The sequence below is a fragment of the Biomphalaria glabrata genome, chromosome 6 (genome assembly GCF_947242115.1).
Source record: "Biomphalaria glabrata chromosome 6, xgBioGlab47.1, whole genome shotgun sequence".
NCBI lineage: Eukaryota > Metazoa > Mollusca > Gastropoda > Planorbidae > Biomphalaria > Biomphalaria glabrata.
Window position 1 is genome coordinate 3,713,197 of NC_074716.1, and position 15,947 is coordinate 3,729,143.

The 15,947-nt window shown below is 37.5% G+C and overlaps 1 protein-coding gene across 1 annotated transcript; it reads right to left on the minus strand.

The window, feature by feature from the left end:
• Positions 1-3,477: 3,477 nt before the first annotated feature.
• Positions 3,478-15,541, minus strand: LOC129926899 (uncharacterized). Its single transcript, XM_056033400.1, has 4 exons — positions 15,384-15,541; positions 12,779-12,855; positions 6,991-7,039; positions 3,478-5,058 (listed from the first exon to the last, which is right to left on the minus strand). The coding sequence occupies exons 1-4, from the start codon at positions 15,433-15,435 to the stop codon at positions 3,608-3,610; spliced, it is 1,629 nt and encodes a 542-aa protein (XP_055889375.1). The 5' UTR covers positions 15,436-15,541; the 3' UTR covers positions 3,478-3,607.
• Between the last annotated feature and the right edge of the window lie 406 nt (positions 15,542-15,947).

Genomic DNA, 15,947 nt, shown 5'->3' on the forward strand with positions numbered 1-15,947 from the left:
AACGCATCTAGAGAAATAGTGATAGACCGGGTAGTGAAAAGTTAAAGGTTATGTATACGTTGCAGCTTGGCTATTTTGTCATCAGGTATACCTGCTAGCACGGCGTTGCAGTAGTCAAGTAGTAGTACTTCGCTATTAATGAGTTCAATAAACATCATCTGTCCTAAAGACCATACGGTCTCAAAGGGGAGAACTTTGTTTTTTGTTCAGACATTGGTCTCAGTTCCTCGTTTGTGGATATTTCACAAAGCTGTTCCAGGATTAGTATGGATTTATCTGTGATTGGGAACTGAGTACTGAGTTTGTTTGCTTGTTAAAGTAACCCAGTCGGAAATATCCAAGTGAAGAATGTCTTCCAATCTTTGGTTTAGGTTGTCATAGACTAGTACGTAATAGATGTGTAAATGTAGTAGTTAATATGACAGAACTTTCATAACTTAACAATACAAATGTGAAAAAAATTTTTTTTTGGACAAAAATTCTAATAACCGTTTGCATAAATGTGTAAAAAATATGGTACATTAGTATCTCCTCTACTAAGAAGCCTCTCGTGTTTGTTACTATTAATAGTAAATAGTTGTAAAAGTGGTGTATTTTTTATGAAGAAACTGTTTGCATAAGTGATTTAAAAAATTAGATTTTTCGCTTTCAGAAAAGTAAAAAGTAGCCGTTGCATCAGAACTTTGAATGGTCTAAAATATTATGATGTCGGATTTTCACAATCTTTTCTAGTTTACAAGATCTAAACGGGACGGTCTTCCACGTCTCACATGCATATGTAGCAGTTGGAATGACGATTGTGTTGATCAACAGAGATGGCTGAGACGGATTTTGGGAGTCAGTTACACAGACCGGATCTCAAACAGGGAAATCCTATGCCGAACTGGAAGTCGAACACTTGGTGAGGTTGTGACTGAGCGTCGCATGAGGTTTGCGGGACATGTTCTACGTCAAAATGAATTACGCACACCAAGAGTTGCGATAACATGGAAGCCAAAACGAGGAAAGCGCAAACAGGGACGTCCTCGTATTACCTGGCGACACACCTTCATGGAGGACCTCAGAACAGTGGACACCAGGTGGGAGGAGGCTTCAGACATTGCCAGTGACAGATCATTATGGAGACAGCTTGCCGCCCAATGCGCCGAACGGCGCGGGAGGACCTAAGTCTAAGTCTAAGTAAACGGGACGGACGGACAGACAATCCACACAAAACTGATAGCGTCTTTTCCCCTTTCGGGGACCAATAAAAACTAAAATTACGAAATTAATTAAAGATCCTGTGTACTCCAACAATGACATTGAGAACATATGGCGCTATTTTTGTATCTAAAAAAATTGTTTGGGAGTCTTGCGAGGCTTCAGCCAATCGGAGGCCTTCGGCTACCTAGTTTGCCTATGCCTAAGGCCGGCCCAGGATCTATTCAAGAACAAATGTTAATAATTGAACGCCGTCATTAAGGCTTCTTTGAACGAAACTTGTCGTTGCAGATGTAGTAGACAGAATTATAGAGATGTCATTCCTTTGTAAGTTTGCGTGTCAAGTAATTTGTGAGTACGACTGACCCACAGGGGCCGTCTACGAGTTTGCGTATTGGACAAACTTTACCAGCTATCTGTGGGAATTCCCGCACTCACCTGAATATGGTTGAAACATAGACATAAATAAATATAGACTGGCCGATTAAAGAGTTTTATGAAACGAAAATTTGTGACTTGCAATTTTGTGTACTTTATTATACAGCATTTATGAGCAGTATAAAAGTTAAGTATTCATATCTATTTCAGCCATAACCTATATAAGCATTACATTATTTTCACTAGTGTTTTTTTAAAATCTCTAAGACTGAAGATCATGCAATTTTTCATAATTCGGAAATCCGAATACAATAGATATACATGTTTTCAAGATACATGAAGTTACTTCCTTCGGCCAGTCTATATTTATTTATGTCTATGGGTTGAAAAAGACCCACATGGACATTTTGCACACCGTCATATGTAGAAATGAGCTGGACTGTATTAGCAGAACATGATTGAAATTTGTACAACAATTTTCATTTCCAAGGCAGACAGAAATAAAAATGACGTCATTTAAGGGAGATTATATCTCGATATGCGTGTGTGTGTGTGTGGAGGCGCGGTGGCGGTAAAGCGTTTGGCTTTTGAAACGGGGGTCCCGGGTTCGAATTCTAGTGAGGACTGGGATTTTTATTTTTGGGATCTTTGGGCGCCTCTGAGTCCACCCAGCTCTAATGGGTACCTGACATTAGTTGGGTGGTTGGTCGTTGTGCTGGTCACATGTCACCCTCGTTAACCGTAGGCCGCAGAAACAGATGGCCTTTACATCATCTGCTCTTTTGACCACAAGGTCTGAAAGGGGAACTTTTTACCTCGATATATGACTGAAAGAATGCAATATCTGGAAAATCATTTTTTTTGGCGCCGTCAGTTTTCTTGTCAATTACAGTGAGCTCGTTGTGACAGCCACCTTATGCACTATCAATTCAGAAATATCTGACCAAATATCTCATCCAAAGCTGAAAATATATGTGGGATCCCATACCAAACAAGAAAAAAAAAATTAATGTAGCCCTCCATAGACAAAATGTACCTATCCTAGTTCTATAAAATCTCGACTCCATGAGTAGGCTCCTACTCTCTATTTCTTCAGTCCAAGATTCACAAATATACAGGAATGTCGCAAATGACCCAGGGGCGCATCAGTAAGATTATTGTGCCGCTCAATTCGTAATAAAATGGCCTGTTGTGCACTCCTGGCATGGGTTTGACATGGTCACATAAAAGTATGTATTGCAATAAATCCTAGAAACACCAGGGATTAATTAAAACTAAGAGCAAAATATATATTTAATAAAAGTAATCAGAATAAACTGTAAATAACGGCATCAAATGTTGAACTATTAAATATATAACTATAAAACTGACTTATACCGTACAGTCTGTACTTCAACTATAAGTCTCAATACTCAGGCTTCTGACAGCAATAACAATCTCTCAAGGGACGTCACTCTACTGTAACTAATGGACCAAATGTAAAAGTAATAAATAAACCTAGAATTCGTATTCGTAATATCTTACAACCAAGATTCCATCAAGTGCTATTTACAATACTATATACAAATACAGTCATCACATGGCCACATAGCTTTTAGCGTGCTATTTACGATACTATATACAAATACAGTCATCACATGGCCACATAGCTTTTAGCGTGCTATTTACAATACTATATACAAATACAGTCATCACATGGCCACATAGCTTTTAGCCCCGAATTTCCAAAGTCCGGGTTCTATAAAAATAAAATAAATAAATAAAAAACGAATCGGTTTCGTATTAGACATCTATTTACATCTAAATTCATAATAAAAAAAACAACTAATTGAATAGACAACAGACATATTTTACATATGAAGATGTTCCATTAAAAAAACAACAGAATAAAACAAGGAATATTTTGTGTTAAATATTTTATTTCATCCTTTAATTTTGTTTATTTATTTCATTTATATATTTTGTTTACCTGTATTTTATTTATTTGAGTGGTCTCAGTTGGTTCCCTGGGTATATGCCAATGAAAGGGCTATTCACGCGATGTGAAGGGGACATCAATTGCTATCCATTCGACATCAAGCTGGTTAATGATAGAATCGGACCATGTAAAGCACATCCCCGTGAAGCCGGTTTTGGATTCTTTGTCAGTGCCTACGGTAAATCGGACATTTTTGTTGGAGTTGATATCCTGGAACAGGACTGTTTGGAATACTAAGGGCATATTCTTGAACGCGGTTTTGAAGCTTACTTGCACTTCTTCCGTTCTGACGTCATCTGTCTTGGTTGGGAAGTTTTTGGAATAGGCGCCGCAGGAGTAATATCCCCTTTCAATGTAAGGGCCGTTATAGGTGCGACTGCTTTGCAGAAGTGAATTTTTAATTTCTAGTATCTGAGACTGCGCTTGTTTAGTCGCTTTGTCAACAGTTACAATGCTGCTAGCTAGCGTGCTCGTCTTCTGATCGAGGTTAGCCAACGCCTGTGTGTCACTGGCTTTATATTGTTTATTGCCGTTTTCAAGGGTTTCAACGCTCTTGGCCAGTTTGTCTACAACTTGTTTGAGTTCGTCCTGTTTCTGACTGACACTCTTTATACCTTGTTCCTTCTGTTTGTCAACTTTTTCAATGCTGCTAGTCTGGCTGTGAATTTCTTGCTGCAGTCCGTCCTGTTTCTGCACGATCTTTTTGATCTGTTCTTCATTCTCTTGTTCATTACTTGTAACATTAATAGCCAGGCTGTGTATTTCTTGCTTGAGTTGAGCCTGTTCCTGCCTAACACTCTTGATATCTTGTTCCTTCTCTTTGTCAAAATTTTCAATGCTGCTAGTTAGGCTGTCTATATCTTGCTGGAGCTTGTCCTGTTTCTGCGTGATATTTTTGATCTGTTCTTCATTACTTGTAATATTAATAGACATGTTGTCTATATCTTTCTTGATTTTGTCCTGATCCTGGATGACTTTCGTTATATATAGTCCATTCACTTGTCCATTAATTGTAATATTACTACCCAGAGTGTTTATTTGCTGCTTGATTTCGTCCAGTCCCTGGTTGACTTTCTTCATCTCTAATTCTTTCTCGCTATCAACATGTTTAATGTTAGTTGACAGCCTATTCATCTCGTGCATCATTTCAACCTGCACTTGCGTGAAATTATGCACATCTTGCTTGCCTCTCTGTAATCCATCCGCCAACTCACGAATCTTCGAAGCAACAAACAAAGATACGTCATTGATGGAAGGAGTCTCAATGACCACCCGCAAAGCTGGACCCAATAAAGAAACTTCCATGTCACTCTCATTTTTCCCATAAGCCACGCAGGTGTAATTTGTCCCAGCGTGCGCCTTTGTGGGATATTCAATTTCTATATTTAAGTCAGCGTTTTCCAAAGTGTCATCAAAATGTCCATTCGCTACAATGTACCAGTCCTTTTTTTCGCTTTTGGCACTCGAGTCTAAAGTCAAAGAAGCTAAATCAAAATATGTCCCTGTTAAAACAGATAGTAAAATAAATTAGTTCACAGAAACTAAAGGTACCTGTAATACAGTGTGTATTGGTGTGTGTATTGGCTGATGTCATCTGATGTAACATTGAGTAAGACTACCACAGATGAGTTTACATAGGGGCTGAATACATGATCAGTTGAAATAGGAGTGGAAGTCTGAGAAGAGCGACAGTATGACGTAAGCAGACTGTAGTTTTGAAGTGAGGTGAAAAATGTTTGTTCGACATCTCATAATTTTAATAGTGCTTGTAAATAAGTATACTAGAAGCGCGGTGGCTGAGTGCTAAAGCGCTTGGCTTCCAAACCGAGGGGTTCCGTGATCAAATCCTGGTGAAGACGGGTGTTTTTAATTTTGGGATCTTTAGGGCACCTCTGAGTCCCCTAAGCACTAATGGGTAGCCTACTTGACATTAGTTAGACATAAGTAAAGGTGGTTGGTCGCTGTGCTGGTCAAATGACAACCTCGTTGACCATGGGCAACAGGAACAGATGACCTTTACATCATCAGTCTCATAGATCGCAAGGTCTGAAAGGGAAACTTTAACTTTTTATTTATCTATCTACATGTAAATTAAAAGCCACAAATATTTTTTAAAAAAAAAAGGTTAATAATTTTGTTTCGACTTGTGTAAAATGTGTGTTAAAATAATTTTCCGACAACGGTTTAGTTTGACTGGAGTGTCTGGAGCAACCACGCCCCCAAGACGCTTTCCCGCCCTCTGTGTGGCGCCGTCATGGAAATGTCTCTTAGGGGAGAAAAGCGAACGGGAAAAGAAACATATCCTCCAGTGGTGTCACGTTCTAGCAATGCACAATCAACCACGCCGTTTCTTCTAGAGCCGCTCGGCGTCTCTTTCACGGTTAGTGGCGGTACAAGATAGGAGCACGGATGAATCTCTTGTGTTTTCAGCTTCCGCCCTTTCTGCGATGGTGGAACCCAAGCGAGGCTCAACAAACGGATGTGATTAAATGATCATCTTGCTGATGGAAACCTCCGAACAGAAGGTTAAGTAAAGAGCCAGCCTCTCAGTAAAAACCTGCCATAAGGTCAAGGGTCATAAAAGGGAGCAAGTTCGACCCTTGACCTTAGAAAGGAGCTATAGCCCAACATCGTATATCATCAGTACCTATGTCAGACCTTGTGATCTAAAGGCAGCACTGGAAATCTCCTCCAAGATACTCCCTCTTCCCACTGGACCACAAAAGAGATTAGGCCATTGCGCACTGAGCATGCTAAACCTTGAAAAATGTGCTATACAAAAGATTTAAATAAATCTATAGTGTAGGAAGCGTGGTCGAGAGGTTAAGTACGCTTGAACTTGGCTTGGCTTGTCGAGGTTTGACACCCGACTCGAGCAGAGTTTTGTGTTTACTGAGCGCCTAAAGGTAGCACGGAAAAAACACAAGATTGGACCAAAGCGCTCTGAGCATGCTATAAGCATGAAAATAGCGCTATAGCAAAAATAAAAGCTATAAAAAAGGCTATATATAAATATCGATGAATTTCAAATCGACTGTTCTCGGCACTAGTGGCGTAGCTAGGGTAAAGGGGGGGGTGGTCAAAAATGTGAAAATCCTCCCGGTGTGTGGGGGGGGGACAAATGAATGTCCGAAATTTGTTTTATATTAAATATTACGCCATTATCTCCTATCATAATGTCGAATGTCAAAATGCAAGGGGCCCCTAAAGAGACCAAGCCCCACGAGCTCCCAAATTCTTAGCTACGCCACTGCTCGCCACGCAGTAATCACGTCTCTGCGTCTCTTTCCATCAGCAGTTTTTTTTCCTCTTTTATGCCAGGCAAATGCAATCGATAATTTTTTAGTAATATTCGTCAATACCCACTCTTTATTACTGCTACAAATTTTAGAAATGGACTGTGACATTAAGTTTTCTTTATGACATGTCATTACCTTTCATAATGACCAGACGTTCTATTGGGTAAGCAAACTTTTCCGTTTTCTGAAAACAAAAATTTACAAGATTAGTATGACTTTAAAACAGTGATTCCCAAGGTGGTCGATATAGACCCCCAGGGGTCTACGAAAACTTCCAATGGGTCTACGAGACAACAAAGTTTGGGAACCATTGCTTTAAAAGAAACTATCATATATTAGAATCTAATTACTCTGAGCTGGTTCAACATAAAAGACAGACACAAATGGCGAAAAGATAACTAAAATAGACACCCCAGCAGCTTTGTCTGCGTCGAGTTTGGCAAAATATGGAGGTCACGAGTGGGTCTGCGTTGTCACGAGCCTCCCTATATTGTTAGTGTTTCTCATTTTCTTTACTTCTTGACATATACAATGTGTGTGGATATTTAGAGTAATATTATGTAATATTCTTAATATCGTGGTCTCAGACCAAACATAGAAAAAAAAGTACTTCTTTCAGATCTTTGCGATCTATAGGGCAGATGATCTGTTTCTATGAACGATGGTTAGCGAGGATGTCATGTGACCAACATAGCAACCAATTGCTTTACCTCCCCCAAATAATGTTGGGTGGACTCAGGAACGCACTAAAAAAATCCCGAAGTTAAAAAAAACAAATTGTCACCGAGATTCGAATCCTGGACTCCTGGCTTCGGAAGCCAAGCGCTTTACCACACAGGCACCACACTCTCCCCTGACAAAGCATAGTTCGGGATATTAATTTAAGAAATTGAAAAAAAAAAACTTTAAAAATATTTTTTTGGGGTGTGGGTGGGTGAAATTGTAAAAATAGATATCCTCCAATATATCCTCCAATATATCCTCCAACATATCCTCCTATATAATTATAGTGAAAAATAAACGTTAAATGTAAAAAAGTTCTTTTTGTAAAATTATCACCAGGACTTCTCGCGACTAAACTGCTGCGCCAAAACGGTTGCGTCTGAACTTCGCGTACTCGTGGAAACAATGTCATATTTGTCTGAATTAGATCTGTCTCGCGTATATATATATATATAGTTCGTCCATCGTGGTTCGATGATGACCACTTTGCCATCCAGGGGACTGAGGGCTTTGCACTGGGGCTTTATGCCTCCTCATGTGGCTGGTGAGACCTATGTGAGCCCGGAATGTTCGGCCGCACACTGGGCAGGTTATTCCAGCTGGAGCTAGTGTCGTTTGTCTTGCTTTTCTTTTCTGGCGTTTTTCTTCTGCCAGCGTTGTTCTCTTTTCCTCAGCAACCTGTGCGCCAGTTTTCACAGCGCGACGCCATGATGCTCTGTCATGTGCCTCTGTCTCCCAGGTGCCTGGGTCTATGCTGAACGCCTTCAGAGAAGCTTTGAGGGTGTCCCTGAATCACTTTCTTTCACCACCTTGCGAGCGCTTTCCTTCGCTTAGTTGGCCATACAAGAGTCGTTTAGGGATGCGGTATAGCTAAGTCTTCGATAGATGTCATTGTAACTAATGTCATTCCATGCGCAAAGAGGACATGATTTTTTTGGTCCTAAATTTCAATGCCTATTAACAAAGCTTATGTTAAGTTATGACAACTCACTCTGTCTGTCTGGTAAAAAGTTTGTGCACGTTATTTCTCCGACACCCAATCTCAGGTCAAGCTCAAATTTCGCACAATTATTTCTTTTCCCGACAACACAAGAATCAATGAAAAAAAATTGACCAATTAGTTAATTAACTATTTATAATTTATAATCAATTATTTTGTTTGGTATCTCGGACAAGGGAAAGAAATTGTACTTGACCGAAATAATATAATAAGCTGTATTAGTCCCCTTTATTGGTCCCCGCTTTGACGTAAGTTTGAAACAAACAATACATAAGCATAGAATCTTCTATGTCATAAGAACCCTCACTGGCAGAGTGGTTAGTATACTGGACTGAGAAGGCGTAAGCCATGAGTTCCAATTTAGGTAGTTCCCTCCCCACCTTTTTTTTGTAAATGTTTGTAAAAACCACTTATGATGAAATTCGCCCAGATAACCCTTTCTTTCTCCTCCCTCCCCCCTCCCAAATTTTCCCAATTGTTCCAGACAAGGATTATAGAGCATTGAGAAAGCTAAAAGCATGAAATAGCCCTAAACAAAAAAACAACATAAAAAAATTGGTAATAGCAAGGGGAATAATACAGCTTATATCGCCACTTCGGTCAAGTACTATTTCTTTCCCTTGTCCGAGATACATTTAAAATTCTAGAAACATAATATGTAGCAACATCATAAACCACTTAGACAAACATAATGTCCTTACTCCATACCAACATTGCTTTAGGAAATATAGATCATGTGAAACACAACTAATAGGACTAATTGATTTTTTAAAAGGTTTAGATAATAGTGAACAAATAGATGCTATCTTACTAGATTTTTCTAAAGCTTTTGACAAAGTTCACCACCATAGTTTTCTTGAAAAATTAAAATATTTCGGCATTAATGGTCCACTGCATAAGATTTTCTGGAAGGGAGAGAACAAACTGTAATAATAAATGGCTCTAAATCAACACCAATAACAGTAAACTCAGGCGTACCTCAAGGAACAGTCTTGGGTCCACTACTATTTTTAATTTACATAAATGTTTTACTAAATTGCATTAGTTCAGGAACAAAAGTCAGATTATTTGCAGACGATTGCAAAATATATAGAACAATAAAAACTACACAAGATACAGAAATTTTACAAAGAGAATTAGATGAATTACAGAAATGGGAATCAAATTGGAGCATGTCTTTTCACCCAGAAAAATGTCAGTTGTTAAGAGTAACAAAAAAACTAAAACAAATTAATTCCACTTATCTTATTCATGGCAAACCAGTAACACAGACTAAAAACGCAAAATACCTAGGTGTTATAATAAATGAAAAACTGTCATGGAATCCACATATTGATGAAACTACAAAAAAATCAAACAAAGCATTAGGATTTATTAAAAGAAATTTCTATAAATCAAATAAGAACATAAAACTAAAATGTTATTTAACCTTGGTTAGGCCAATAATAGAATATGCATCCTCTGTTTGGGTCCCCTCAACTCAAGAAAACATTAAGAAACTGGAACATACATAAAATAGAGCAGTGAGATTCATAACAAATATTCACCTTTGACTACAGTAACACCTTTAGTAAAATCACTAAATTTAGAAAGCCTTCAGGAGAGATGACTGAAAAGTAAAGTAGCAATTATACATAAAACACTGAACCATAATCTTCAAATACAAAAACAAAATTTAATAAAATACTCTGAAAGACACAAAGATAAAGGCACATCCCTCGTCCCATATGCTAGGACAAATTTGTACAAATACTCCTTCTTCCCTAGTGCTATTAGAGCATGGAATGGGTTGCCTGAGCTAGCCAGGAAAACCAGTGACTTGGCAGAATTTAAGTCATTGGTTAATATGCATGACTGAATGCATGACGCGTAGGTCGTAATCATCTTCTTTTTTGAAGTAACGTCTGTATTATATAAGATAAGATAAAATTTAATTACATGACTGATCCAAACTAACTGATACAAGTACACACAAGTATCACAAAAAAGATACAAGACACCGATAGCAAAGACAAACACACACAAACACTCTTTTGTTCCCCTGGCAATCAAATCATTAAATAAGAACAATCTGGTATAAACTTTGTCACATGTAAATTATGAGTGAGTTTGGTGTGAATGTACATTTTGGTTTCTTATAGTTATAATGTTTTATGTTTGGTGTAATGCACAAATTGTAAGACAAATTTCCTTACGGATAATAAAGATTATTATTATTATTACTTTTATAATTTTTGTTTTTAAAAGTCTTTTAAAAGTTTTTCTTTTCCACAGGCTGGTGCTTCCTAGGCTAGTGCTAACCTACCAACTGTGCCAACAGATTTATTACATAACCTATCAAGCAGATAGAGCCTAAGTAACTATTGCGAGTCCTCAAAACTTTGTCCCATAGACACATTAAGTGAGTGCAGCTTGAGTTGGCTATAGTAGCGCTACTCGGTGACTAGAAAATGTGTCGGTTCTATTTATGTGAACATTTCTGTCGTATTGTTTTTATTGGAGACAAGAGTCCTTGTAATCACATCGAATTTAGAAAGGATCAATAAAGCAGTCTTAGTCTTATAAGATGTTTGTTAACTCGTTGGATATTAGTCATTGACTAAGAGATGATGTTCTTAATAATAAAGGCTTGTCTTCGAGTCCGAAGATTAGTGAGGAATACAGTATTTCCCGTTGCTGCGCAGCCCCAGCTGTGACCTACATATTTTGCACATCCAACGCAAGCATAACCATTGTCCGCAGGTGGTCGATTTAGATTTTCTTTTCGCCGTCTGCGTCTGTCCTCGGCAGCAGATTTTCTTTTGGTCTCAAATGTGTATCCCGCGGCCTTCGTGAGTGACCGCCAGCTGTCTCGTTCCGACGCCGCATGCAGCCAGGTGCTCTCTTCTATGTCAGCCAAGGAAAGTTGACGCCTTAGCTGGTCGTTGAAGCGTTTCCGTGGGGCGCCTCTGTTACGTCGACCACCTTTTAGCTCAACAAAAAAGACTTCATTTGGCATACGTTCTTCTCCCATACGGAATACGTGCCCTGCCCGGCGTAGCTGTCGGACCAAAGAAGTCCCTCTATACTGTCCATACCGGCGTTCGCAAGGACATCGCTGTTTGTAGTGCGGTCCTGCCACCGTATGTCCATGATGGAGCGCAAGCATCTTTGGTGAAAGCGCTCAAGAAGTCTTAGTTTTTTTTATATAGTGTCCATGTCTCAGAACCATATAGAAGGGTTGAAAGAACCACCGCCTGGTAGACATTGATTTTTGTAGGCAGGCGGAGCGAACTGTTCCGCCAAACTCTCGCCTGAAGGCGTCCAAAAGCGTTTCTGATTTTGTTAGTGAAATAATATTTTACCACAGATATAAATCTAGTAGTTATAAAAAGGTGAAACAACACGAAACAACCCACAGAGATATAAATCTAGTAGTTATAAAAAGGTGAAACAACACGAAACAACCCACAGAGATATAAATCTAGTAGTTATAAAAAGGTGAAACAACACGAAACAATCCACAGAGATATAAATCTAGTAGTTATAAAAAGGTTAAACAACACGAAACAATCCACAGAGATATAAATCTAGTAGTTATAAAAAGGTTAAACAACACGAAACAATCCACAGAGATATAAATCTAGTACTTATAAAAAGGTTAAACAACACGAAACAATCCACAGAGATATAAATCTAGTACTTATAAAAAGGTTAAACAACACGAAACAATCCACAGAGATATAAATCTAGTACTTATAAAAAGGTTAAACAACACGAAACAATCCACAGAGATATAAATCTAGTACTTATAAAAAGGTTAAACAACACGAAACAATCCACAGAGATATAAATCTAGTACTTATAAAAAGGTTAAACAACAAGAAACAATCCACAGAGATATAAATCTAGTACTTATAAAAAGGTTAAATAACACGAAACAATCCACAGAGATATAAATCTAGTACTTACAAATAGGTTAAACAAAACGAAACAATCCACAGAGATATAAATCTAGTACTTACAAAAAGGTTAAACAAAACGAAACAATCCACAGAGATATAAATCTAATACTTACAAAAAGATTACGAAACAATCCACAGAGATATAAATCTAGTACTTACAAAAAGGTTAAACAAAACAAAACAACCCACAGAGATATAAATCTAGTACTTACAAAAAAGGTGAAACGAAACGAAACAAAAACTATTTTATTTTCACCTTAAAAGAGCAGTTCAGTTCCATTTTGCCAACATTTTCCTTCACTATAGTCGTTCCATTAAAAGTTAGTTGGGACACTGTGAAAAGAAACGAAACAAAACAAACAATAAAAAAACAACAACACAATAATAGAATGTTTTTTTTTACAATAGATATGATGTAGAATTAACAGCAGGATTAGTAAGAAAACAAAAGCTGATTTGTTTGAAAAGTTTTGGAGTTTTTTTTGGGGTCAGAAATGATAATTGTTACATCCTAGTCCAAATTTTATGCAGGACGGCAGAGGATGCAATCCCAAAGGGCTGGAACTCGGGACCATTGCGCAAACAACACAACCAGGTGGTCATCTACGTTAAAAATATTAAGAATATTTGAGTGATTATTCACTTCTGTACCGCTAATAGAAATGTAGAATATTGAATGTTTCGTCTACTTGTGAGACCAGTGTCTAGTCTTGCTACTTAAGGAGTTGGAATCTTTTAAATAGTGAGGATAAATTTTAAAGGGCTGGGTACAGAGCTAGATTGAGATAAATAGTTCTTTTTTTTTGGCTTTTGACGTCAGTTTTCGAGCTATTTACATCCTAGGAATCTGAGCTTTTGCCTCTATCTTTGCCTCTATTTTGGGCTCTTTCTGCCTCTTTTTTTTTTGACCATTGGTCTCTCAAATGGGCGTTTTTTCCTTTTTAGTAAAAAGTACATTAGTTACAATTTAAAATAAATTAATTACGATGTGATTAAGCATAAAAGTAGTGGCATTAAGGTTGCCATTACATTTTATTGTTATAAATTAAATATCTAGTTTTAGTAGCTAGGCATTAATCTAGATAGAGATAATTAGTTTTAATAGTTAGGCTTATAAGCCTAACTAGATAGAGGTAAGTGGATTTGATACCTGGGCTTATAACTAGATAGATATAATCAATTTTAATAGTTCGGCTTATAACTAGATAGAGATAGTTTTAATATCTGGGCTTCTATATAACTAGGTCTTCTGTTTTTTGAAAACAGAGCTGATGAAAATTAAACCATTTAGTTTTGTGTTAATTAAGTCAGCAGGAAACTAAGACTATGAGAATGCCTTGAATCCAGGCCATTAGATTTGAGATCTTGTTTCTTGTATGAGTTGACCATAGACATAAATAAATATAGACTGGCCAAAGGAAGTAACTTCATGTAACTTGAAAACATGTACATCTATTGTTGACGGATTTCCGAATTCTGAAAAATTTCATGAACTTCAGTCTTAGAGATTAAAAAAAAGCACAAGTGAAAATATTGTAATACTTATATAGGTGTGTGGCTGAAATAGATGTGAACACTTAACTTTTTTACTGCTCATAAATGCTGTATAACAAAGTACACAAAATTGCAAGCCACAAATTTTCGTTTCATAAAACTCTTTTATCGGCCAGTCTATATTTATTGATGTCTATGGAGTTGATACCGAGGGGGATAACTCCATAAAACAATCACACCCAATTCGGAGCAATCTTGTCTTTAGTCACGTGTGTATGTCTTGGTTCCGTACAAATCTAGACCAGCGTTTCCCAAAAGTTGAATGCTGGAGCTCGACAACCCGGCAAGGAGAGTGGGCCGGAGTGGCGCAATGCCAATTAAATTTATTTTTTTCCCACAAGAAAAAAAAATGTATTTCCATTGAAGTTGTTTGTTGAAACTCGGACGTGATTCTGATTGTTAAAAAAATATACTATTTTAGATAAGAGAGTTGGTTTTATTACCCCTTGCAGACCAAGCCCTCTACAGGGCAGATGATGTAAAGATCTTCTGTTTCTGTGAGCTATGTTGAACAAGTGTCTTCTTTTAAGTAGGACATCTTGTGTTAAGTAGGACATCTTGTGTTAAGTAGGACATCTTGTGTTAAGTAGGACATCTTGTGTTAAGTAGGACATCTTGTGTTAAGTAGGACATCTTGTGTTAAATAGGACATCTTGTGTTAAGTAGGACATCTTGTGTTAAGTAGGACATCTTGTGTCGTATAAGACGTGTGTCGTATACGACGCCTTGTGTTGTGTAAGACGTCTTGTGTTAAGTCTGACGTCTTAAGTAAGACGTTTTGTGTTAAGTAATACGTCTTGTTGAAGACCCTCTTTTTATCAAGTAAGGCGTCATGTGTTAAGTAAGGCGTCTTGTGTTAAATAAGACGTCTTGTTTAAGATCTTTTTTTTTGTTACGCAAAAGTCGTCAACATAAAGATCTACGACAGAAGAATGTCGCCTTGACCAAGAAGCACATAAGTCTGATTTTGATGCTGATACAATGATAATAATATTTTCCAACAAATTCTTTTTTTCTAAAAAAATCTCAATGTATTAGACAAGATAGGCCCCTAATTAAGCATCTTAATTTTGTTCTTTTAACGGACGGTGTCGCTGGAGATGTAGTTGTGAGTTTGTCATGCAATCTGTAAGTACGACTGACTCACAGGGGCCGACAGCGAGTTCGTGTTTAACAAAAACTTACTTTTTTAAAAATTTTGCTATGCTTGAAAACTTGAAACAACTTGAACTAAAATCAGTGACATTGCCTGCCTTTCAAAGCTATAATAGGCAATTAATTTGGAGAATAAATAAAAAAAAAATTACCAGCAAGATGGCTACAGCCAATAAAGACCGACACTGTCCAGTAGAAATTCATCTTGAATGTTATTAACAAAGTTGGTTTTTAAGTGTTTCTATTGCCGAACAAAAGAACGCTGGGATATAAAATGGCGTTCGTCTAAGACCACATTTCAACGTGGCAGCCTGCACGTGACCTAAGACATCAATAATCCTATTTGTCGTAGGTAGGCTCCCCTCCATATTGTGTTCTAATCTCTGTCAAAACTAAGACGACAATCACAGCACATAAAGTGTGAGATCTAGTCTTCCTTCGAGCCTGTCACTTGGCTTGTAAGCTTCGGGAGATGAGACGATTAGGACCATTTCCTGATTCCCTAATAATAATTTAATATTGTTTTTTTTACTCCTGTATGCTAATGTCCCAGCATAAAAGGAGGAATATATTTATATTTTGCTTTTTTATAATCATGCTCGAGATGCAATACTACATGAAGGATTAACCAGACTTTATAGAAGACAGGATTAAAACCCAGGCAGACAATGTACAATACAGGACTGAGTAACAGTTAGCAGCTAGATTGTCTATAA